Genomic DNA, 25,652 nt, shown 5'->3' on the forward strand with positions numbered 1-25,652 from the left:
ATTGAGAACCGAACGGAGATTCGAAAATGGCACAGGGAAAACTCGTTCAGACGGTCAATTTAGATGCTCGATATCTGTTTAGAATTTCAATTGAGTAGTTATGTTGTATATTTTCTAAGGGCTTTTTTATTACAACATTTTAAATGTATAAATCACTTGAATTAAGTCTCGGTTAATCCGCATAGCCGCTTCCGATGTACTTTCGGTTCCCATAGTCTGCAGACGAATGAATTGCGGTGTCCATACGATTTAACCCAGGATCTCAAATGGATATTATCGAAGTAAGTTTTATATATTTTTTTAACATTTATAAAATGGTTGTGGGTATTTTGAGTAATTTTACTAGGAAATGTTTTTTAAAATGCACAATCTATTTTAGTGAATGAAATATTGCAAACTTAATACTACATATTTTATACAATTTTTCCTCACTTTGTTTGTATAACATTAGTCACACAATTTTTCTCATTAATTAATCTTTATTATAATATCAATGTAAAATATTGTCTTATACTCATATTTTTCACATGCAGATCTATGCTGTAGTTTGTAAAAACAAATCCATGTGATATATGTAGCATATAGGATTCTTTTTTTTTTTAAGACGAATTGGGGGGGGGGGTAAAAAACGACATTTATGTAAAAAAAAAGAAAAAAAAAAAAAGAAAAAGAAGCAAAACAAAAAACACACACACAAACTAACAAACAAATGTCTAAATTTATAAATAACTTGTATTGATTTGTCGTTTGTTTTATAATTTTATAAGATATGTGTTATTTAAGCTATAGCTGATAATTAATGTTTACATTCTGTTACATGGAGTAATTATTTTTTTATTCATAATATATAGAGCATAACTCACTTCAAAATGAATCTAATTATAGGAGTCTAGTCAAGATACCATACTGGACAGTCAGGTTTCCCAAGACCTGTTTGCAGATGTGGTGCCAAATTATGACAACCACGCCCAGGTTAACCCTTCAGATATCAAGGAAATTTGTAAGTTTCTGTATTAGCAGAATTTTTGGAACCAGTTGGACAAAAATTTTTAATCTATTGTCTGTTTATGAAGTTTAAATTTTGAAGTTATTATCCAGCACTCCAGCATTATTTTCTTCAAAAATTGAAGTGGGGGGGGGGGTTTATTTATTTGAATTATAAATTATTCCTTTCATTTTCTTTAACAACTGAGAAATCAGATATACATTTTAAAATTTCCTTATCAGCTATTTACATATTTTACCATTTTGTTAAATAACATGATATTTTTTTGGTAACTTTTACAGTGAAAGAGTTAAGAAACCTGCGCGCAGAGGTTGAGGAGCTGAAATCGTTGATGAAGCAACCAAACCAGACTTTCCAGATGTCTGCCTGCTCATTCAAAGTAAGTTAGTACTACACACAAAAGAAAAAATTGTACAGGCAATTTCAGTTAATTATTTTGTATATTAAATGAATTTGGTAAGTGTTTTTCTTTGTAAATTAAACCATTATAAATTTAATTAAATTTAATTCTGTTTCAATCAGAATTAATTTTAAAGTGATGAGAATTAGTTTAATATCTTTTATTTTATTTATTTTAAAATGGTACCATAATGGTGAAAATAGTAATATGACTGCATGTGTGTTCAACTAAAAACAATCCTTCAAAATAAAGGGGGAGGGGGGTGTAGCATGAATAATACTGTGGAATCAGTAAAATATTATTAAATACATGTATTAATTTATCAATATAGAATATAGAATCGTATGTATGGTGTTTTCAGGACACACTTCATCACTTCCTCAGAAACCTCTTTACCAAAACTTTGTGGCTAAAGGTGAAAGATGAGGAATTTCAGGTAAACAAAAAAAGGATAGATTAATTATAGAATAGATATAGATGGTTTTTTTTCTGTAAAAGTATAAATCTACCCTTGTTATGTTTCCATTTTTAGAAAGAGTAAGATTAATTACATATATCAACAGTTCACTTTTAACTTACTTGTCATTCTTAATTTGAACATGTCATATTGTTGAAAACCTTTCATCTTGAACAATTATAACACTATAATTTTATCAATTTTAGGCGGAAGTGAAGAAATGTTTGGCAAATGAGGGGTTTGGCACTGACAGCAGCGCATTTAGAAAGGTCTGCTCCTTCTCCTATGTCAAATTTACTGAATTCAGGAGCCAGTTGAAAAGAAGTGTAAGTTAATTATATTATTTACTATATGGTATTCAGCCATTTTGTGGAAGACCAATATGAACTCTATTGATGTTTTTTTTTTTAATTTGATATATACATGTATATATATATATATATATATAACCATTTTTGGACTACCTTCATCTAACATTGAAAAGACTGCATATATGACTATGTTTTAGATTTGAAACCCTTAATTATAATGAAAATTGTTAAATTAAAGAATCTTTAAATTTTATTTAATAATTCAGCATTTGATACATTTTTCTTAACTTTTTTCTTTGTAGCTGACAATGAAAACCAGAAAAACTGACCTGCGTGGCCTAAATCTTAATGAATTTTGCAGAGCCATCTTTGAGCCTTTCTGCAGGGCAGGGGAAAATGTCTGTTCCCAAGAAAGGAGGAACAATGCCCTACTCATTGTATGTCATAGTTCTTATTTGTTATTCAATTGTGATAAGATTAGTAACTTATAAGAAGCAATCAAACACATTTAAATAGCTTGCTATTTTTACGAAAAGATTTATGATGTTTTTACCCCCCCCCCCCCCCACAAGCAGGGGAACTTTTATCATAAACTAATTTGAATTTCAGAGAACTTTCATGTATCGCCAAAAAGAATTCACTCTAGACGCTGCCCAAATGCCGACCAGTGCCCTTTCTTGGGAAGATTTTAAAGCATTTCATGACACTCATGACAGCCAGGGAAATTCAGAGAGGCGTCAGAAAATGGAGGAAAACGATGGCAAGAGGAGGAGCAGATTTTTGAGTGCTCGAGGTGATTATAAATATAATGTACCTTTAATTTTAACTGCATTCATACAATAACATTTGTCTGATCTCTCAATTTACAACTACACATTTTGATGCCATCAATTATATATCTTGATATGAAACTCAAATTTAAACACATATCTTTTTCTTTCAGAAGCAACCCAGTCCGAGAAGTAAAGTTTGAGCATGGACTAGCTGAGCTGTCTATCAATCAGAATATTGATGTCATTTTAAATTGTACACAAATAAATACAGAATTGATTGTCATCGATTTCAGCTTTTTTTCTTTCTCAAAAAATCAGTGTTTAAACGAGAAGTATTATGAGGCTAATAAACACCAATAAGCAATCACCCAAAATAATGAAATATCTGAAAATAAGTATGAACAAAATATGAAATAAACATATGTTCAACATACGTTTAACATATATTTATAAACATATGGTAATCATATGGTTATAAAAAACATATGTTTAACATATGTTAAACATATGATGAACATATGTTTATGAACATATGTTTAACATATGGTGCTCGTTTTTTATGGCGAACATATGTTTCAGAACATATGTTCAACATATGTTTAACATATGTTGAACATATGTTGCAATGGATACTTGAATATAATTACATGAAAAAAATAGCTGATAAATCATCATTAATTAGCGGTAAAGTATGACTTATGAAGTAAATACTAATACTTATAAATATCATGTAGAAATCATAATTCTACCACTCTGTAGAATCTGGTTTTCAGCATTAGATACTATTTTCTTTACATACTCTGAAACTTCAACAGAACAAAATTATAATTTCTCATGCAACCTTACCTCAGAATAAGGTTCTTCAAAGCTACTTTCTTTAGTGTCTATCTTTTATTAAATTTCTTGTTGTGGATCTTCTTTTTGGAATATTCTGATGAAACCCGTATGGTCTCCCGTTTTTTGACGGACAAATCGACTGACATTTCCCCATCTGCCTTGCTTCTTTTAACGACTTTGGAAGATCATCTCCAAAGAGAAGAGAAGTCACTGATGTGCTACTTTCACACAGACCAGCATAATCGCTCTTCTTTGCATTGACATAGCTGTATTTGCATGTCCAAGCAAAAAGATGGCAACCAGACAATTACTGATTTCCTGTCATGTTTTTCTCCATCAACATTGAGGAGACTATCTGCGACACTTTATATGGCGCATGTACTCTTTGCGATCGCACTCTGAATGTTCATTAGGCACAAATCACGTTTCTTAGTGAAACCTTGTTTCATCATTTGTCTCCAAATTTCCTTATACACTCTAGGAACCATCGCCTTATCACAATTTTTAGGCCTTTTATGCACTTCCTTCTTTTTTTGACACTTTCAATATCATGTTGCTTTTAAAAAGCCTTATTTGTAATATCTGTCAACTTTTCAGCCACAGCAGGACCCACATCATCACCATCCTCAAATAAAACATCCATTTCTTCACGCACCGAGCCACTACATGACTCTGTTAAGTCCTTACTTTCTGCGAGTTTTTATCAGTAGCTGAATTAAGGAGACTTTTGACATCATCTGTGTCATCATACTCATCAGATGTCTCCCCTCTTCTATTTCCGCAAATGAGCGCATAGAGGTAGAAGACTGGTCAGTGACCTTTTGTTGTGGGTTTGCCGCTGCTAATGCAGTAAATGCATCACCCATTTTTGTTTATGCCGGTGGCAACAGATTCCATTGTGCTTTGAATTGTTTTCAATGCACGAAAGTTTTTTTTTGGAATGATACTAATTTACAAAGTTATCCTTTGCTCACTTAAAAACGCGGGAAAGTCAAGGATAACGATAATATTCTTGTAAAGATAACACATCCACGCTGAAGCAGAACTGAAAGCGCACTGAGGTCTGATAAGCTAGCGCTATCTGTCGTTCCGGAATGGCCTTGACAGTGATGAAGTAAAACTATACATTAAGTAGGTCATGGAGATGTTGGCGTAAATGCTTAGGTAGCGGCGTGGCAAACAAAGTTGGGTTATCTTAAAAAACACTTTTTTCAACAGTTGTTCTTATAATAATAAATGTTACGAACTTGACACTATTTTTTTTAAGTTCCCTTGTATTAAAATGTTCATGCAATCCTAGTATTTACAATTGATGAACATAAAGTTTGCTCTTCTTTTATATGCAGTCATTAGGTTTAGAAATACAATTAAAAGTTTTTCTGTATGGATATTTCATGTAATCTTAATGGTTACAATAAAATGACAACTTTTCTTGACTTGTCTGTCGACGTTCTTCCTGGGAACATTCTCTCACCGAATTTGGCATTATCAATGGCCTTTTTCTGTGATTGTGCCAAATGACGGGTGTCACGGAGGGCCTCCACGGTCTGTCCGTGTACACCCATGACCTTCTGGACTCCTCGGGAGGCTGCACTGTCCCCATCGGTAGTGATATGCCTGAGGTATGTTGGCTCGGGGTCACTGAGGAATTCTCTGCTGATGGGCTCATCAATCATTAGGGTGGCGGTGCATTTCCCAGGATGGTCTGGACATGTCCTTCCTATTACTCTGTTGTGACACAGCTTGTTCTTGAGTGCTATGCATAGGCGTCGGAATTTTCATGATTTGGAAAAAAGAAATGTTATGGCTGGACAGATTTTTTTTTTGTTTCTTCCCCCCCCCCCCCCTTCCCCCACGGATTAGGATTTTCATGACTTTGGGAATTAGGTGTTTTTTCCCAATATTTCTGAGGATCAGTCTACCCCCCCCCCCCCCCTTTCAATTTGCTTCCGACGCCAGTGCTATGCCTATGATTTTCTTTCCAGGCGTCACATTTTCAGAGTTGCTGACTTGAATGGTGTTCTGTCCCGCGACCAGTACAGCGGGTTATTATACCTCCCGTCCCCTTCTTCCTGAATGGGTGTTTGGCGAGGGAATCCATGGCTCTTGAGAACGTCTTTAAGGTGAGCTCTTTCTCTCTGCAGGTCCTCCCTCACCATGTTGACAATCTGGGGTTACACCTTGGTAGCCGTGTAATGCAAGCCTGTCTATGACAGGGCAGGACAGTTTAGGGCCATGAAGATTTCTTGTGGTGTGGTCCCCATTATTGAGTTGTCCATAAGTGCAACCCACAGTCCGATGTTTGTTTTGCTGTCTTAGCCCCACGGGTCTCTGACTCTGTCTCCTCGTATAGTTTGGTGCTCTCCGAGTGGAGGTTGCAGTATATACATTTTAGGGTCTCTTTCCAGCAGACGCCCGTCTGTTTTTCCCTTTGGAAGTCAAATTGTAGGTTTGTTTGGCAGTTTGGGCCCAGCAGCTTGTGTATATGGTATGCTGCATAAAACATGTCGCATCTTTTTCCAGCATGAAGCAGTCTATATGTTTCTCTTTCCGCCTCGGTGGTAGGGCTAGTCTGAGGCATGTTGCACCGTGTCTAGGTGCGGAGTTGCATTATGTTCTCTTTCGGCTCTGTATGCAGAATGTTGTCTCTTAAGATACATTCCCCTGTCTTTCTCTATATATTTATACTAAATGCTTATCGGAGATTCGCCCTCTCAGAAGGCTGCACCCAATCATAAGGATATTCTATTTAATTATATAAAATGTTTGTAATAGTCACACCCATCTGTGCGTAAATTAGCTCCTGGGACCATTCTATATAAATGACAAGTGAACCTACTCCTTCGTAAAAACAAGATGATAAATGCTCTGTGTTGTTGAAATCTGAATGGTTTAACAAGAAATCTTACAAGTAATAGTACAGTCAATACTATATAGAGTATAAATAAATCATGTTACACAATTGATTTTTTCTATATAGAGTATTAAAACTTAAGAAACACAATATATGTAATGTCATACGATTTTAATGATAATGATGTCAGACTCAAAGTCATGCAGGAGACAATTTGGCTGTTTCTTTAAGCTAAAGTACATATGACATCAACAGTGATTTAGAGAATTTACTAACTTTTCATAATCAATTTATTAATAAGTTAAAAGATGGTAATATAAACAATAAAATTCTTTTTTTTGATGATCCATGCGGGTTTTGAAGGTAGTAATCATTGCAGGAAAAAATTACATAACCCGCTAACGCTGGTTATGTATTTCTTGTGCAATGTTGCCATCTTCATATCCCGTATGAATCAACAAACAAAGCATTTTATTGTTAAAATATCAAAACATCACATCGGGTTATCACTAGTCGGCATTGGCTTACAGATTTATTGTTCTTGTAAAGCTGATATTGTTTTCCATGTGGAGTCTTGTTTCAAAACATTGAATAAGAAATTGGAAAATAATATAAATTATTTATCAATGTATCTTAAAGTTAAACATTTAAAAGAAATAGAATTGCATAGCTATACTCAATACATATACTTACAATTGAATCTGTTTTTAGCTCGTATCCGTACTGATTATATATTGTTGACAGCAGTTTATAACTGGATCCAGGCAGCAGTCTGTTCTTCAAATCCTCCTTAAAGGTGCTTATGATGTGGGATTCTGTATCCTCATCGACCAGGCCTGAGAACTATAACTTTGTCGTCTTTCCTGTTGCGGAGTACCTTGAAGTTATTGCCCTCGTCTCTGGCCCAATGTATCAATTCTGTATCAATAATTTTCAAAAAAAATTAAAAAAAAAAATTAAATCTCAGTCTCATTATTTTATTTTCCAAATTTTTTAAAATAAAAATTTAATGTATGGTCATGATGTTAATGAAGCCCTCTACCAAAATTTTGAAATTTTGGGACACTGGATAGATTATCTGACATTTCTCCAACTGTAGGTCCCCCCTTGCCAACATCAAAAAATTGATTTGGGAGTTAACAATTAGAGGAGTCTTAGATTAGGGTTTGGACCAAAAAAATGAAGCTTAAATAAATTGCAAACTCCGAGCTCCCTGACAAGTGTATTTAAGGGCTATGGTACTCAGGTGTTTGTCAAGGCTTGTTGGTCTCTTATTTTGCTTTCTTTATTAATTGTAAAGTAACTGGCTTAATGTTTCACTCGTTTGCCATTTAGAAGAGAAATATTGCGGCGTCTAAAGAAGCTATAACATAAAATAGGAGCTCAAATGCCAGAAGGATATGCAAATTGATACCTTTTTACCGTAAATCAAAGTATAGGCTCTTTAAGTGTTAATTTTTTTTTTTAACAAAATGTCATTTGTAATGAAAGATTGCAAAGGCAAAGGAGAATAATTCAAGTTTTAAATTTCTGAAAATCAAAATATCAATAACATTTAAAAGCCATAAACTATATGTTAAGAGAATTCGAAGATTTAAGCTTTTATTTGTTTTTAAATCTCCTATATCGTTGTAGAGTTGTGGATCTAAAGGAGATACATATAGTCTTAAAATATTACGACTATAGAGCCCTCTCAATGTTAACCAAAAGTAGTATAGGTGTCTGTGAAGGGGGTAAAAACAATAGAGATATTGTTCTCGAGAACAATGGAAATCAACCTTGACCTACTTAATAGGGGTATTTCTATTGTTATGTTAATTAAGGGATCGAAGATCAAAGGTAATTATATTCAATGGATCGAAGATCATATTGTTATGCTAATCAATAGATCGAAGATAAGAGGTAATAATATTCAATGGATCGAAGATCATATTCAATGGATCGAAGATAAAAGCAGACAAGGTCATTCATCGAAGCATTTCAGAGTCAATCAAGCAATGACTATTGAAAAGGTGTATAAAAATAACCTATTGTTCAAACCCCCTCAAAACTTTTGACATTCAAATGTGTATCGAATATCATATTCAATGGATCGAAGATCAAAGCAGACAAAGTCATTCATCGAAGCATTTCAGAGTCAATTAAGCAATGACTATTGAAAAGGTGTATAAAAATAACTCTATTGTTATCATCACCGTTGAATCAAAATTATTATGGGCGATAAATCCACTCGGATACAATGTTACCTATTCATTCATCGTAGATTCTAATTCAAAACGGTCAGTTAAACAATTTGGAATAAAAGGTATACAATATCACACAAAATTGTTTACGCCGTCTGCACCGGAATCCATATAGTCCCGTGAATCCATTAATGGCTTTTTAAATAAATTTTTTAACTGTGTACTTAGGTAAGACTAGGGGATGAGGCGGTAGGTTAACAACTCATTTCTCATGACCTTTTTTTTACACTTAAAGGTTTCCTTTAAATATTCCTAAATGAAAACAAAACAAGAAAGTTTTTTTTCAAAATGTTGTGATCTATTTCAAATGTAATAAACACAACACATATCCCTGGTCATCTGAAAAAGAAAATTGAAAAATTTAATCAGAATAATAGTTAGTGAAAGCATCAAATGAAATAAAATCAGAAATAAAATCAGAATAATTATTTTAAGCGAAGGTCCTATATGCCCCCCCCCCAAAAAAAAATAAATTGAAAAAAATACCCCAACAAAACTAACATAGACACTAAATTATAAGATGTAATATTAATGGTTTAGAGTACTAACTTTATGAGGACCTGGAGCGCGTGTTTGCGCTAGGAGGGGAGTTGTCCGTTTCCTCCGCGTCGCTTGGTTGCCCACTTCTTTCTTTAGTAGTCATTTCCACCTCTTCGATCTAAAACAATATTCTATCATATATTCTGTGTTTTATAACCATAAATATTACATGTACCATTTCTACTGATATTTACATAATGTATGATCAAGTAAGATATATAACTATCTAATGAATTTTAATTAAAATATCATTTACCTTCAGGCCACCTCCGCTGAGGGCGGGTGTGGAGAGATCCGGGACCGGGACCCCTCCTCCAGTCGACACTCTTCCTTGGAGCGCGGACGCCTCCTTACCGGCGCCCGGCACTGAACATTGTAGTGCCTGAGGAGTGCGCGCAGTGCGCAACCCAAAACCATTACCGCTACAAGGGTGAGCGCCGCCACACCCATGTTATAAGCTTCAGTTACTAAAATAATATCAAATAAAACTATGTTTAGAATGGGGAAAATGTTTGGGGTTTTTTGTGTTATGATTTAATAAAATGATATTGTAAATGCCTTCTTTTTATTTTTTAATTGAAGAGTTAATTTATTATTTAAATGCTATTACTGTTTGACATGACTATTTCTTTAAAAATAAATCGCTATATATTCTGTATTTTCTAATATTGCCATTTCTCTGAATAATCACCCCCCCCCCCCCCTTTTTTTGTTTTTACAAGAATACCTCACACATTTACTTACATGGATATGAACTACCAGATCGTGCAACTTCACCTCATGCAATGCAAATGTAGTAATGATAAAAAAGATAAAAAAAAACAGTTTATAAATCACGCACTGTACGAAAAGAAAACATGCAATCAATCAATATAACGTTTCCTTGTTGTAAAAAGTGTAATCTAAGAAATCGTTGCGAAAATTTTGAAACCAATTTATTTCATGGTATTTATACAGAAAAACGAATTCGTCAGAGATAAATTTCTGTATGAGAATTAGTCGCCGAATAAGCCTCCAAGCTGACGTTATCAGACATATGCATTAGGTTTTCTCTAGCTTTGTTTTGATTTCTCTTGATTTTATAAAACCACACGCATGCTGATACAAAAGGAAATAATGTCAACAACCACAAGAAGTAAAGTTTGTCAAATTGTGTAAATTTTTTACGGATTGTGTCGTTGTCTCTTTTCTGGTGGATCGTTGTACATGTACCTGGCTGGGTGCTATCTGTTACGTCCTCTGTCGACGAAGTATGTTCTATGTGACTATCAGTATTGATGTTGACGGAATGTGATGTATTAAAAATGTTAGTAATTAAAGTAGAAATGATGATAGTATCACCGTGCAAAATTCACTGTTTAATTAAAACTTTTTTTTGGACTTTTCTTTTAAAATTCAACATCTATTTCGTAATATTTTCTCACAGTTTATTTCTTACAAAGTTACTTATTTGTTTAGTGATTGACACTTTTCGGACTCTTAATGTGATTTCAAAGAGACAGAGTGTCATGTCTCAAGGACTGTTAATCTCTTAAAACAACATTGTGCAATTATCAGTTTTTCATTTCTTGGACATCAAAGACTCATTGAGTTTATTTAATTATTTTATATCTGTAAACCTTTCACTCAGCTTACTAATGTCATCACTTGTCAATTTATACTTATTGTTCAGATTCTTATAAATAGTTATGTACAATTGTCAATCGCCAGTCTGGAATACGGCGGCCAGCATCGGCCACGTCCGACTCGCCCATGCAGAGCCTTGAGGCCGGAGGCCACTACTGGCCATATCCGACTTGTTTGTAATATGTCTGCCTGTTAAATTATTGTAATGTTGCCATCGTTGAGTCTCGACCAATAAAATCGTAATCCTGCATGCGGCAAACCTACCCTTCATTTTTACCTTACGGCCTACAGCGCACCACAACCTTATACCCTTTACGCCAACATTCCCTCACCCGGTTCGTACTGCACACGACCGATGCAGACCCAGAAGATTTCTCTAGCACCGTAAAATCCACGCGGTCACAATAGTCTGCGTGTACTATACACTGTATGGCCGGAGAATGGTGGGTCGAGTAGACAGTGTACTGCTGTCTGCGGTGCCCGTATGATGTGATGTAGTGATGTCTGATGTCAGTCTGCGGGGTACTGATATCGATTGTACGTGTGGAATTAATGTTGGTAAATGGGGTCGCTGTGACAGTTTGAGGGTATGTACGTGTTGAAATGGTGTGTTGTACGGTCGACTGGTCTGAGACATGTTGACTTAAGGAGGGTTGAACAGAGGAAGTATCTGCTAAAAATTGAATATCAAAAAACAAAAATCAATTTCTAGGTGTATCTGCACCCGAGAAAATATTCAACAAATAAAAAATAAAACAAGATCAATAACTTCAATCATGCACATACTTACACATTGCCGGCATCGTCGCGGTGGTTGCGTCGTCTATCGGGAGAAAAAAAAACCATTATTAACAATAGCTAATAACTTTAAAGATATGTGTATTTTCCGCTTCCCTTATTTTGATTAAAAAAATGTTTAAAGATTATTACCAGGGCACACAGGCCGTCCGTTGAAAAATCTGCATCCCATTGCGAATGACAAAAGGTAATGCGATCGGCAAATAATTGTACTTATTCATTGGATAAAAGTGACAGGGGGCGGAGTTTTCTCACGATCGGTGTTTTCTTATGATCGGTCTAACCTTAGAAGTGTGAGCGCAGAGACCCGTGTAAAGGAAATAAAAAAAATTATTACTTCTGCACCTGTGGTTTTTCTCCGTCGAGTCCAGCATGACTATGTCTTTGATCTGGGTCTCTATGCATAAATGTACATACTGTACAATAGATCCGCAATTACCCCGAATTCTTAATTGTACAATCGGGACTAAGGTAGTTATATTTCAAATGAAACATCCTACCTCTACGTATGATGCATAAAGGGGACAAACATCCTACCTCTACGTATGATGCATAAAGGGGACAAACATCCTCACCCGTGCACGTTGCAAAATTGCCAAAATGAATTTTACACGTATCACATCCCGATGTCCCTCCAAATAGCATACAGACAGAGAAAAGAATCACAAAATGCATTTTAAGGAGATAATAAAATCTGATCTATTATGTAGCAGTGTTATTTAATAACTGAAATGCACTAATTCTGAACTTTTAATCATGAAATTAAAGTATACCCTTTCACGTGATATTTTGATCAGTCATTAACAACCAATTTTTATTGGACGCTGTATACAGACAATCACTGTAATGTGTATATCGTCTGAGCATTATGACATACATTTGTGTCTATCAAAATTTGCTTCTTTGGTCATTCTGTACCTGACGAGGATACTGATTACACAAAAAGTCGCTTTTTCGATAATTTTAAGTTTTATGAATTGTTTTAATTTTAACGACAATTGATTTGGTTTGAAATTCCCTGTTAATAATTGTAGGCCAAACCAGTTGGGAGGGTGCGTAAGGGATTTAATTTCACGCGTGATTAACCTAGTGGCCGTGTTTGACGGTTTTATGTTTGCAAACATATCATTTTTCAAAAAGTAATTTAGACAATTTCTAAGGAGACGAGTACCTAACGATCTCTGTCATCCCTTTCTCACGATGAAGTTTTAAGATAGTGATAATGTATATCAAATTCCGACGAAATTTGACAGCAGGAGTACCAAATATAAATACCAAAAAAATGAACAAAAATATTAAAATATTTTTCTAAATTTCTTTAAAATTATAATGAGCACGTGAATTTTCAAAGCTGTATTAAAACCGAAGAAAACGCTCAATAAAATTGTTTTTGGAATATATTCACAAGGATAAAACATGACAATGTAAGTATTTTTTCTTACCTATGATTTTGGCTTCATTTTTTTTTATTTTAGAAATAAAATTCCGCACAAGAAAAATAACGATAAAATTATTTATTTCTCTTAAATATAATTTTAAGTCGCTGTACTTGCGGGGAAGTGCGTCAAGTAATGAGAAATCTCGCGCAAGCGATTAGCGACTTGGACGACCTGCCATTGATAATAGAAAAAAAAAATAACACGATTTAATTTAAAAAGTTAGCTACAAGTGATTCATTTTTTTTAAAAACACACATTACAATGAGAACTTCAGCCAGACAACTGAAAAGTAAAAAAGTAAACATAAGGATAACATGAAATATGAAGCAACTTTGTGTGAAAATATCTTTTTAGAATGTAGAACGAATTTGTAGTCTTTTCATATTTTTTTGGTTTAAGTATGGAGCAGTGTGCCACTCCAGTTCTTTCTTCGTAAGTGTTGGTTGTGTTGTTTTTTTAGAAAAAAAAGGTACTTTCCAGTGTATATGATTTTAATCTCCGTTCTGTTTACTTTAACCAAATTTTTCTTTATGATTTACACTTAAAAACAATAAAATTGATCATCATTTTTCCCCCATATGTAAAGTATTCCAGTAGCATCCAGAAAGAGGACGCACAGCTCCTCACCGGGATGTTCGTCAGGGTTAGTATTCTTTTTTCCCAAAATTAAAAGTTTCAATTGTTTTATTGTTCAGAAATAATAAATTCTACACTCAACTTTCACTCAAAATTAATAGCATTTCATATTCTGTCCGTACATATATAGCACACCGATGTCAAAGAAGAGGAGGGGAAACCTGTTAGTACATTTTATATTTAATGAAACACAATTTCTTGTCAATGATCCTAGAAATATACGTATATATAAATTTTTTCATATATTCTTAACTTTAGTCCCTCCACTCCGTCGGTGCCGATTGGGTCAGTAAATTAGTTTTGATTTTATCCTTTTAAATATTGAATTCGTAATTTATACATTGTGGTATGCAGTAAATATAATGTTACCCTTAATTCTCAGGTTCATTTAGAGTAACCCCCCCCCCCCCCTCAATGCGCCGATTCGTCCAACGTTAGTGTGATTCTTTTTTATTAAATTAAAAAAATTTTGTCACTGAGTTATTTTTTTTTTAAATGTTTGAATGGTTATATATGTATAAAAAAAAATTTCCTCGAATGAATACAAATAATCACACAATTTTTCTTTATTTAAGGTATCCGATGTACAATTGACCAAATAATGATGCGTGGTAAGGTATATATTCTATGAACTCATTTGATAGTTTCTAAAAATCGATATTTTTCCCGCTTAATCACAACGGGGAAGTAACTCTAGCGTGGGAAATCACGCACGGTAAAATACTACTATTCTTTGACGAAAACATGTGTAATCATGTCGACATTAATAATATTTATCAAATAAAAATTGCAAACATATTTCAATACAAATAAAGTTTTAAAATAAATTGAGTTCCTTTGTCAATATTTTTATTTGGGTTTTTTTTTTTGGACAATTCCCCCCCCCCCCCCCCCACGTCAGCCGTCGCATTCATAATCCAACGCATATTCCCGTTATTTGGAAATTTCTATCCCTTTACGATTGAGAACTTGTAATTTTAGAATAAAAAATCTAAATTGGTGAGGGTTTTTTTTTCATTCTGCAAAATGTTTGCACAAAAAATATTGTTACTAATACAACGAAGTGGTGAATTGCGGGTCACATCAGATGTGTAAAGCGTTACGAACAAAGCGTTGGAGAACCGTGTGAAATATTTTATTAGAATTCATTCCAAACCTTTAACTCGTAGAAAACAATATACATTGTATTATCTTTTACTCAAAATTGTATTCTTTTTCAACCAAAAAGATTAAGTCAGTTTTAAAATGGAGACTGCCGATAAAGTCTGACTACGATGTTTTCGTACCGGTACAATTGTGGAATGCACAATACATTTACATGCTTTACACAGTTATAACAATATATGAATCAACCATAAATGACTCAGTGATGTTGTAATAAACATGCATTTTTTACACGATAAGATTGTGTACAAATACCACACATACCATCGGACAACGGCTATCTGGCTGAAGCTGTCAATCAAATTTTGAGTATTTGATTTTATTGGATGGTGACGCGCCTCTTTTATGTAAACAGCTAAATGAAACGAATTGACCTTAAAGCAGTCGGAATCAGTATCTAATAGTATTATTTGAATGATATAGATTCCAGCGATTCGAAAAAGAGTGAAAAATGTACCGTTCATGCATACACATGTAATATGAAATGCGAGAGAAGAAATATAATCAGTGATTAGAGATTTCATTATATGACTTCATTATTCTTGTTAACTTGATTTACGGAAAATAACAAGGATATGTTTAAACACAATAATTACAATTAACGTGTACAAGCATTTCAAACAGGAAATCCGTATGCATGGTACTTATTAAAATAGTTAGTAGCAAATACGCCGTTATACAATGTTAGGTCCGAAACACTCTGTATGTATAATGAAATTAGGTATACAAAAATTAAACAAATTGAATAGGGCCATACAATTACAAGATTACCCCAATTCAAGTTATGCACAGTTACAATATCTACAAAATCAATGATTAAAAACGACATTCTAAGTATTTTTCGACGAAATACGTGACTTGTGCACTGCAAACTTTACTCTATAAATTAGGGTTTTTTTCTTCACGTTATTGCAAGAGCGCCGCGGGAAAAAATAACGTTATACAACGGCAAATGACGTAAGGCTGCTACAACGTCACAGTCAGCGTAAGGGGGAAAAGTTAAAATAACTCGTTTTAAAATTAAAGAAAAAAATATTGCTTGACTTCATGCATCAATTGTTTATTCTTTATTGTTTATTATGTTACATCAAAAATAGTGCGACTTTTTGAAAATTTATTTCAAGCTCCGTAATCTACCGAGCTCATCCCGTAAAATCCCGAGCTCTCAGGCTCAATTGTACATCGGATACCTTAACAGGAAAAAGATCGAAATCATCTCAATGAGTGATGAGTAAGTTACGTAACAAATTTACATGTTTCATTTAGTTTAAATTTAAATATATATATAGATTTTTTTAGTTTCAAATTTATCTCCTTTTTCCCGTAGTTCAACCACGGAGAGTTACTGCCTTCTGAACAGTAGGTATGTATGTCTTTTTTAATCACCATAGAATATCTGTTATATTAAATACTAACTGTATGATATTTATGTTATTTTTAATTGTCATGGTTTTGGATGTTTACGTTATTTATTCATGCTTTTATGTATAACATTATCTAACCAATTTTTCACATTTTCTTTACACTGTCTTTTAATCATTTAATTTTAGTTTCGAGAGACAACTGCTGTGAGTTATTATTTTATATAATAACGATTTCATAAAAAAAAAAGAAAGAGAAAATTAAAGATAAATTTTTACGTGTATGTAAATTAAGAACTATGAAATACAGTTATTTGTTAACAAATATTTATTCATTATTTCATTAGATAGTCTATTTTTATTCTTTTCTTCTTTCATTTATTTATTAATTCTATATTTAATTATTTTTTATTTGGTTTATATTATTTTTTTTTTAAATAGGAATGACACTGTATTTGGGTTAGTCTATATTTAAGGTTGAAAATAAGATAGATATAATGGGAATATTATTGTCACAAATATATATATATATATATATATATATATATATATATATATATATATATATATATATATATATATATATATATATATATATATATGTTAATGAATTAGATAAACATTTCTCTAACTTAATGATGAGGTTTGTGTACAATAAATTTCAGATCTCTTGAGGGAAATACAAGCACGGCCGTGGCCAGCACCTCCACCGCGGCGATGGAGCAAGAGGAGCCCGAGAAATAATTGGAAAAGTAAGTCTATGTTGATGATTGAAAATAAAATGAATGCACTGAAATTAACTTTACAAATGAATATTTTGAATGTAATTAAAAAAAAAAATTAAATGAAAAAAAAATTTTGTCATGAATTTAACAGTATTCTCTTTGATTAAATTTCTTAGATAAAATTAACAAACAAAAAAATTAAATATAACTTTAAAAAAAAAATGTATTTTTTTTTTTGGTCATGACTTTATCAGTGTTTTGTTTGAATAAATTTCTTAACTTCAAAAAACAAACAAATATTTCAAATACATAAATGAAAAAAAAGCAAATAAATCAAATGTATTCTTTTTCCTTTGAATTTAGCAATATTTTGTTTCATTTAATTTCAGATTAACAGAGGCCCCCTTCCCCCCAGACAGGAGGAGAAAATGGACATGTTTTAAAATTAATAAATATTTTTTAAAAGTGTTTGCATTGTTAGTTGTGTATATTGCAATTGAATTACTTGAAAGAAAGAAAACCTGGTATCTATAGTTCCAGAAATCTGGAGACTAGGCAATGGATTGATTAATAAAAAAAATTCTGCTTTGGGGTGATGACTCATATTTCCAAGCACATTGGGAAAAAAAAGTTTTCAATATATTCAAGAAAGTAACATTAAAGTTTGCGTTTAAGAAAAAAGAGGCATTTTTTTATATAACTATCTCTTGGACGAAAATGTACAGAAGACAATGTGTACAAATACCGTTTATCATTGTGTCCGGTATTTCCGATGACGCCCTTAGGTACTTCTGATTTTTTTCTCATCAAATATAATGATTGATTTATCTCGTTGTTGTTTCCACAAACAATAACTCTATCAGATATTTACAACTTTAATTTTTTTTTAAACCTGTTTCTATTTAAACAAACATTAATTGAGTTTTTAAATTATTAGTTAAAGACTGGGGGGGGGGGAGGGGGGTTTCCATTGGCGTCTTCGGGTATTCCAGATCCCCTATTGTTATTCATAAACGATATTCTATGTAATTGCCTCAATAATTTCTTGAGTGAATTTGTGACGTGGAAAAATACAATGACGATGTTTAATACACATGAGTAGATTATGTATGGTTTTGGAAAAAAAATGTAGAGACAATGTTTTTTTTTACACATGATCGCCTTTCACCAATCATTATTGAAAAATCAAGAATAATGAGTTTAAAAAATCACTGTGTTACCGGTACATGTCATATCGAGCTTAAACTTTGACTAGTAAAGACGTTATTACCGTAGAAAATTCAAAATGTTTCAATGTGGATATTGTCACTTGATTTTCTCGGATTATCAAACCTTGTATCATCATGAAAAAACTCATGAGAAGGAATACTTACCACAAAGGTAGGAACGTATATAATATATATTTTTTAAAATTTAGTTATGAAACAGACACGCAAATTAAATATGTATAGGTATTTTTAGATCAATTTAAATGAAATAATTGCCCCCCCCCCCCTTTTTCCTCTGGTAAAATCACTGGTTAAAGGGAGACAATCGAACTTCGGACACAAAACATAGGCCGTATTTTCTTTCCTTTGAAATGATCAGTTATATCGCCAAATGAATACATAATTAATGAAAAATATTAAATAGGATTACGAAAAACTACATATACCGTAGTAATTATTAAGAGAGAGAGAGAGAGAGAGAGAGAGAGAGAGAGAGAGAGACCAATTAAAGAAATGTTCTGGTCAACGGGAGGTTATGCGTAGGATTCGATACACATGACGATTAGACACTTTGTCTTTCCTTCTCTTTGTAATAATTCATCATATCTCAATAAATAAATGAATATATAAAATAATGAATAAAAACGTTTAGTCTATTTAAGATCACGACACAGGTCGATACGGATTTGTAATGTTCAAGATCTTACAAACATCATTACTGTTTACCTGAGAGAGTAAGAGAGAGAGAGAGAGAGAGAGAGAGAGAGAGAGAGAGAGAGAGAGAGAGAGAGAGAGATTTGATATTGAACACTTTAAGGAATGTACTGGTCAACGAAAGGTAATGCGTAGGATTCGATACACATGACGATTAGACACATTGTCTTTCCTTTTCTTTGTAATAATTCAATATATAACAATAAACAGATAAATACATAAAAATGTGTATTGTCCCGAAACTATTCTTTCCGGATTTGTTGGTTTTCACTTTACATCTATTGACTGTATTCCGGATGTGATCGATGACATCAGTGCCAACCTCGTGGGTTCCAGAAGCCTGCTTATTTTATCGTCTTTAAAGCCACCTATGTAGTAAGTCTTTTTTTCTCATCAAATATAATGATTGATTTATCTCGTTGTTGTTTCCACAAACAATAACACTATCAAATATTTACAACTTTAATTTTTTTTTAAAACTTGTTTCTATTTAAACAAACATTAATTGAGTTTTTAAATCATTAGTTAAAGACTGGGGGGGGGGGAGGGGGGTTTCCATTGGCGTCTTCGGGTATTCCAGATCCCCTATTGTTATTCATAAACGATATTCTATGTAATTGCCTCAATAATTTCTTGAGTGAATTTGTGACGTGGAAAAATACAATGACGATGTTTAATACACATGAGTAGATTATGTATGGTTTTGGAAAAAAAATGTAGAGACAATGTTTTTTTTTACACATGATCGCCTTTCACCAATCATTATTGAAAAATCAAGAATAATGAGTTTAAAAAATCACTGTGTTACCGGTACATGTCATATCGAGCTTAAACTTTGACTAGTAAAGACGTTATTACCGTAGAAAATTCAAAATGTTTCAATGTGGATATTGTCACTTGATTTTCTCGGATTATCAAACCATGTATCATCACGAAAAAACTCATGAGAAGGAATACTTACCACAAAGGTAGGAACGTATATAATATATATTTTTTAAAATTTAGTTATGAAACAGACATGCAAATTAAATATGTATATGTATTTTTAGATCAATTTAAATGAAATAATTGCCCCCCCCCCCCCTTTTTCCTCTGGTAAAATCACTGGTTAAAGGGAGACAATCGAACTTCGGACACAAAACATAGGCCGTATTTTCTTTCCTTTGAAATGATCAGTTATATCGCCAAATGAATAAATAATCAATGAAAAATATTAAATAGGATTACGAAAAACTACATATACCGTAGTAATTATTAAGAGAGAGAGAGAGAGAGAGAGAGAGAGAGAGAGAGAGAGAGAGAGAGAGAGACCAATTAAAGAAATGTTCTGGTCAACAGGAGGTAATGCGTAGGATTCGATACACATGACGATTAGACACTTTGTCTTTCCCTCTCTTTGTAATAATTCATCATATCTCAATAAATAAATGAATATATAAAATAATGAATAAAAACGTTTAGTCTGTTTAAGATCACGACACAGGTCGATACGGATTTGTAATGTTCAAGATCTTACAAACATCATTACTGTTTACCTGAGAGAGTAAGAGAGAGAGAGAGAGAGAGAGAGAGAGAGAGAGAGAGAGAGAGAGAGAGAGAGAGAGAGAGAGAGAGAGAGAGAGATTTGATATTGAACACTTTAAGGAATGTACTGGTCAACGAAAGGTAATGCGTAGGATTCGATACACATGACGATTAGACACATTGACTTTCCTTTTCTTTGTAATAATTCAATATATAACAATAAACAAATAAATATATAAAAATGTGTAGTGTCCCGAAACTATTCTTTCCGGATTTGTTGGTTTTCACTTTACATCTATTGACTGTATTCCGGATGTGATCGATGACATCAGTGCCAACCTCGTGGGTTCCAGAACCCTGCTTATTTTATGGTCTTTAAAGCCACCTATGTAGTAAGTCTTGTGTCTTCTCATTATTACGATGTGTGGCCAATGCATAACACTCGTTTTCTAGTCATATATGATTTTTTGACTGTCATATTGAGTCGATGAGAATTGGGCGCGGTTTTGCCTGTCTTTGTTTTGGTCGTTCATTTTGTTCGCAGCAATTGATTGATTATTGTATCTGCAAACATGCTAGGGATACACTATTTTAATGTCTGTTTATTAACTCATGGAAATGATTTCGATGGAATAAGCTGTTCTTTGAGATGTGTTAAAATTTAAAACCATGGAAACCCACTCTTGTCATATTTTTTGTGTCTGTTTCATATTGAGATTGTTTACATTTTGTATTCTTTGTTTTGTAGTTTTTTACCCTCTCCGGAGAATTTCGTTTTCTTTTTATGCAAAATTTGTAATCGAAACATTTCTTAAGATTGACAGCATTATCATTTCTTTAAAAGAACCGGTAACACTGTGTTGCACTACAACGCGAGTTCTTTATGAAATAAAATCTAGAGCAGTGCTTGTTGAACTGTAACGACTAGGACTTTTAAAAAGAACTAAAGCAGTGGTTTTTGCACTGTAACGACTAGGACTTTCCAAATAGACTAGAGTAGTGCTTTTTGCACTGTAACGACAAGGTCTTTTACAAATTAGAACAGTACTTGTTGCGTTGTATCGATTAGGTCTTCAATTCCTAAATTGAAATTTATTTTAAAAAAATGAAAATATGTAAAAAATACACGTATTTATTGTCATTGAAAATAGTAAACACATAATCAAAAAAAAAGAAAATTATTAAATAAATAAAACTTCCTACCAAAATATAATACCAAGTAATTCATATTAAAGATAAAACAAGAATTAAAATTGTTCTAAAATGAAATGGGAGGGGAAAAATAAATGTTTAGTTCAGTGGCAGACTAATTTTTATGTACACTTAGTTCAGTGACAGGCTAATTTTCAGTTCAACTTATCAATTTTTTTTTTTTTACATCCTAGATATTTTATTTAAATATTCATTATACAGCTGATTTAGTTTTATAGATAATCAATAGAAATGTTATGTTTGTTTGTTTTTTTTTTTTAGATCAGATGTCCAGGAACAAGACCTGTTCACAGATCTGGAAGACATGGACTGGAGCGAGGTGACTCTTGCCGAAGGTGATGACTTGCTAGATGCGGTCCACTTTCATGACATCGCGGAGTCCTCGTTTCACGGAGATCAATCACTTCTAGAAAACTTGGACACCTTCGACTTTACAGAGTTACTAGGACCTTCCTTCGCTCGGGACTCGACAGTGCAAAATGGAGGCGGGAGGGACGATTTCAACATCCGTCTGCTTAAGGAAAAGGCTCTCAAGACAATGGGGGTCAAAGAAGTCTCATACGAACTGACTTTCAACAACCGCCTCTTTGGTGAGCAGAACAAAATGAACGAGGTGTTCGACCTTCTCAGGGAAGCCTTCCAGAAAATGATAGATCGAGTCAAAAGAGACCTTCGTCCTGGAGATATTGTCCGTGTGGCCATTCACAACGAAGGACTTGACCTACCGGTGTTCGTTCCCTTCCGTCCAATGGAAAACATGAATACGGACACCGTGCTGGAAACCTTGACCCACGTTCTTAATAGTAATGAGGATGTGGCTTTTGATTCCTCATGTCGGGTCGATGTAGGAGCTATCCGAGGGGGCAAAGGGCGCAAGATGTCGACTTTGGCTCTTAAGATTGCCAAAAAGCGTTCGATTGTGGCGATCTACAACGACAACAACATCTGTCTTGTTCGGGCTACTCTTGTTGCCCTCGCCGGCGCCTGTAAGCTTCATCCAGATGAGTTCCGCAAATGCCAGATGCGACAGCCAACATTCACTGCCGGAGAAATGCTCATTCATTTTGGGGTGTGTCCAATCTGGTATTATAACGATCTACGCGCCAATCATCAGCGGGCACAAGACCTCTTGACGATTCGAGTCTGCGAGGCCCTAGGGATTGTCGCGGACGAACCCTTGCCTTATGCCTGCATCCCTCGCCTGGAAGAATTCCTGAATATAAACTTATATGTCATCAGTGCAAGTATGGGGGATAAGTTTTCGTACATCAGCGCCCACCACAATCAAGAACGCAAGAAAGTTTTTCTGTACCACGAAGGCATAAACGACAAGGAACACTTTCACGCCATTCCTAACATCACTGGATTTTCCACCAGTTCTTACTTTTGTCAGCACTGTCTCGTGCCATTTAAGAAACCTTACCGTCACCACTGCGTGAATTACTGTGGCGTGTGTCAGTCGTATGACTGCCGCAAGGGTCGAGAACCCTGTCCGAATGTCACCGGACCTGTCGCTCCCTGGCGTGTTACCGAAGACACAAAACACTCACTGACAAGGGGTTCGTTCCTTGTCAGACCGCATACAAGTGTCCCGTTTGTCTGCAGACCTTTCACATCTCCGACAGAATGCCAGAAGATCATCGCTGCGGACATTACACGTGCAAGTCCTGTCATCAGTATATCGAACCCGAACACCTCTGTTACGCCAGAGCTCACGCGGTCTCCCCGCCAGAGCCACGACGATACATCTTTGCCGACATCGAATCCTCCCAGCGAGACGAGATCGTGCAGTGCTAATTTGGGTACGCTCCCTCACCCGACCCTGACTGTGTCCGCTGTCAAGACCGCTCCTGTGCGAGTTGTTGCCTCTGTCAGCACTGTCAGAAATCACACTGCGGGCAAGCCAGACATTCGTTCGTTCTTGCTGTGTGTCAAACCGCATGTTCGGAATGCAAGGAGGAAAATCGATGCTCCGCTTGTTCCAAGATCGATAAGAAGATCAAGAAGTACCTTAAACCTCCCTGTACCAACACATGTGGGAGACGCGAACGAGTCTTCGAGACCTTGCACGATCTGGGGATCTGAATGTTCAGTGACACGCACAAGGGGTTTACGGTCTTCTTCTACAACCTTTCTTATGACGGCTGCTTTCTCATTCAATACCTGATTTCTCAGACCATTTGCCCGTCTACAGAGGCAGTAAGATTCAGATGTTCAACGTAAGTAAACTGAACATCAGAGTCTTGAACTCGTTCAATTTTCTGCCCATGGCCATCGGGAAACTGCTAAAAGCATTTCAGCTCGACTCCCTGAAAAAGGGATACTTTCCTCATTTTTTTACCAGTGTTGCCAAGTTGACATACGTGGGGCCTTATCCCCCCGCCGAAACTTACGGACCTGATAGGACAAGTTCATTTTTTCACCAGATCTGAACAATTTCATTTTACCCTCCAAAAAGTAATTATTATGTAAGTAGTTTTTTTTGTTTACATCTTTGCAGATTTTATTTTATTTATTTTTGTCTTTATTTAACCTTTTAATTTATTTTTAAATATTCATTTCTTCATTTTTTTTTTAGAAGTAGCTTGACAAAAAATAGCAGTCTTTCGGTTCAATTCACAGAAAATAACAGTCTACATCTCACATTCAGGTATGGTGTTTTATTTAAAGCAAATTTAAAAAAAAATAATTTACTGTAGAGAAAAAATAGAAACAAAACTTTTTTATACAAATCTAGACTATTCTCCTCCAATAAAAGCATAAACATTTTGTCTACCAAATGTTTATCCTTGTTTTAATTTTCACTAATTTTTAAACACAAAATATGAAATCATGTATCATTGTAACTCCCTTCCTTTTTTAAAAAAAAACTTCTTTTAATAAAATTACAGTTATCCCAAGCTCCCCTTAAAATCTACCAAAGAAGTGGGTACTTCTTGTGAAGACCTAGAGCAGATAAGAGATGAGGAAGAAGTAGATGAAGAAGAGAGAAATAAAGAAGAAGAGGAATTATCAGAAGAGCAAGAAGAAATGGAGATTTGCATTGACAATAGTTTATTGAAGATGATTCAAAGACAAGAAGAGTTGAAAGAAGAGAAAGAAGAAATTGAAAGACGCTTAACAGACTTACAGTCGAGATTTGATAACATTGAAGAAGAACTTGAGGATATCATGTATTTAATGGATTAACGGAAATTTTCGCAGTGCATGTATAGTTTGTAGAGTTACCTCTCTTTTCTCATCATTAAGTAGTTTATCATGATTAAAAAAAACTTACCTTTTCACTGATGTCTAGATGTGAAATGAAAAAATGCCTTTATCTCATAAAACATTTTTTTTGCCTTATATACATGTCTGTATTTATCACTTCTAAAAATATTCTTTGTAAAAAATACGTATAAGTTCATCACGTTTATGCAATACCATTCACTATTTTTTTTAGACATTATTACAAATGATAGCGAGTATGTCCTATATATAAAGCATATTCTTATAATACTGATGTTATTTTAAGAAAAAAATTGAACATAATTTTACTTTGTTTTTTTATAGAAACATATTATAATACCCGTCATTTTTCTTGCTTCCTACAGTTAATTATCACAAACTTACTGATTAAGCATATGAAAAAACTAACTGTTGGTTGTCAAGAAAAGTCTTTCATTATAAAGTACATTAGGTGAAAAAAAAAACTTTTTACCTACTGTATTCGAATTATACTTCAAAAGAAGCTACTGTTCTTCCTTCTTTTCTTCTTCTCTTCTCTTTTTCTTCTTTCTTCTCTTCTTTTTTTTTCTTCTTCTTCTTGTTGGCTAATAATATAT

General features: G+C 34.0%; 3 protein-coding genes and 1 long non-coding RNA gene across 4 annotated transcripts; 3 read left to right on the forward strand and 1 right to left on the reverse strand.

The window, feature by feature from the left end:
- The first annotated feature begins 266 nt into the window (after nucleotides 1-266).
- Nucleotides 267-3,225, forward strand: LOC128173557 (uncharacterized). Its single transcript, XM_052839263.1, has 8 exons — nucleotides 267-281; nucleotides 886-1,000; nucleotides 1,288-1,385; nucleotides 1,768-1,842; nucleotides 2,070-2,189; nucleotides 2,477-2,611; nucleotides 2,784-2,967; nucleotides 3,118-3,225. Exons 1-8 carry the CDS (start codon nucleotides 267-269, stop codon nucleotides 3,138-3,140), a joined length of 765 nt encoding a protein of 254 aa, XP_052695223.1. The 3' UTR covers nucleotides 3,141-3,225.
- Nucleotides 3,226-10,656: 7,431 nt separating this feature from the next.
- Nucleotides 10,657-12,139, reverse strand: LOC128173573 (uncharacterized). The gene is made up of 2 exons (XM_052839273.1): nucleotides 11,838-12,139; nucleotides 10,657-11,720 (listed from the first exon to the last, which is right to left on the reverse strand). Exons 1-2 carry the CDS (start codon nucleotides 11,848-11,850, stop codon nucleotides 11,326-11,328), a joined length of 408 nt encoding a protein of 135 aa, XP_052695233.1. The 5' UTR covers nucleotides 11,851-12,139; the 3' UTR covers nucleotides 10,657-11,325.
- Nucleotides 12,140-14,858: 2,719 nt separating this feature from the next.
- Nucleotides 14,859-17,695, forward strand: LOC128173605 (uncharacterized). Its single transcript, XR_008242526.1, has 5 exons — nucleotides 14,859-16,315; nucleotides 16,412-16,447; nucleotides 16,635-16,652; nucleotides 17,111-17,197; nucleotides 17,560-17,695. It is a non-coding gene; the product is annotated as an uncharacterized LOC128173605 (long non-coding RNA).
- A 3,128-nt stretch (nucleotides 17,696-20,823) lies between these two features.
- LOC128173529 (uncharacterized) lies at nucleotides 20,824-23,995 on the forward strand. The gene is made up of 2 exons (XM_052839233.1): nucleotides 20,824-21,008; nucleotides 22,090-23,995. Exon 2 carries the CDS (start codon nucleotides 22,133-22,135, stop codon nucleotides 23,993-23,995), a length of 1,863 nt encoding a protein of 620 aa, XP_052695193.1. The 5' UTR covers nucleotides 20,824-21,008; nucleotides 22,090-22,132.
- Nucleotides 23,996-25,652: the final 1,657 nt, after the last annotated feature.

The sequence above is a fragment of the Crassostrea angulata genome, chromosome 2 (genome assembly GCF_025612915.1).
Source record: "Crassostrea angulata isolate pt1a10 chromosome 2, ASM2561291v2, whole genome shotgun sequence".
Lineage (NCBI taxonomy): Eukaryota > Metazoa > Mollusca > Bivalvia > Ostreida > Ostreidae > Magallana > Magallana angulata.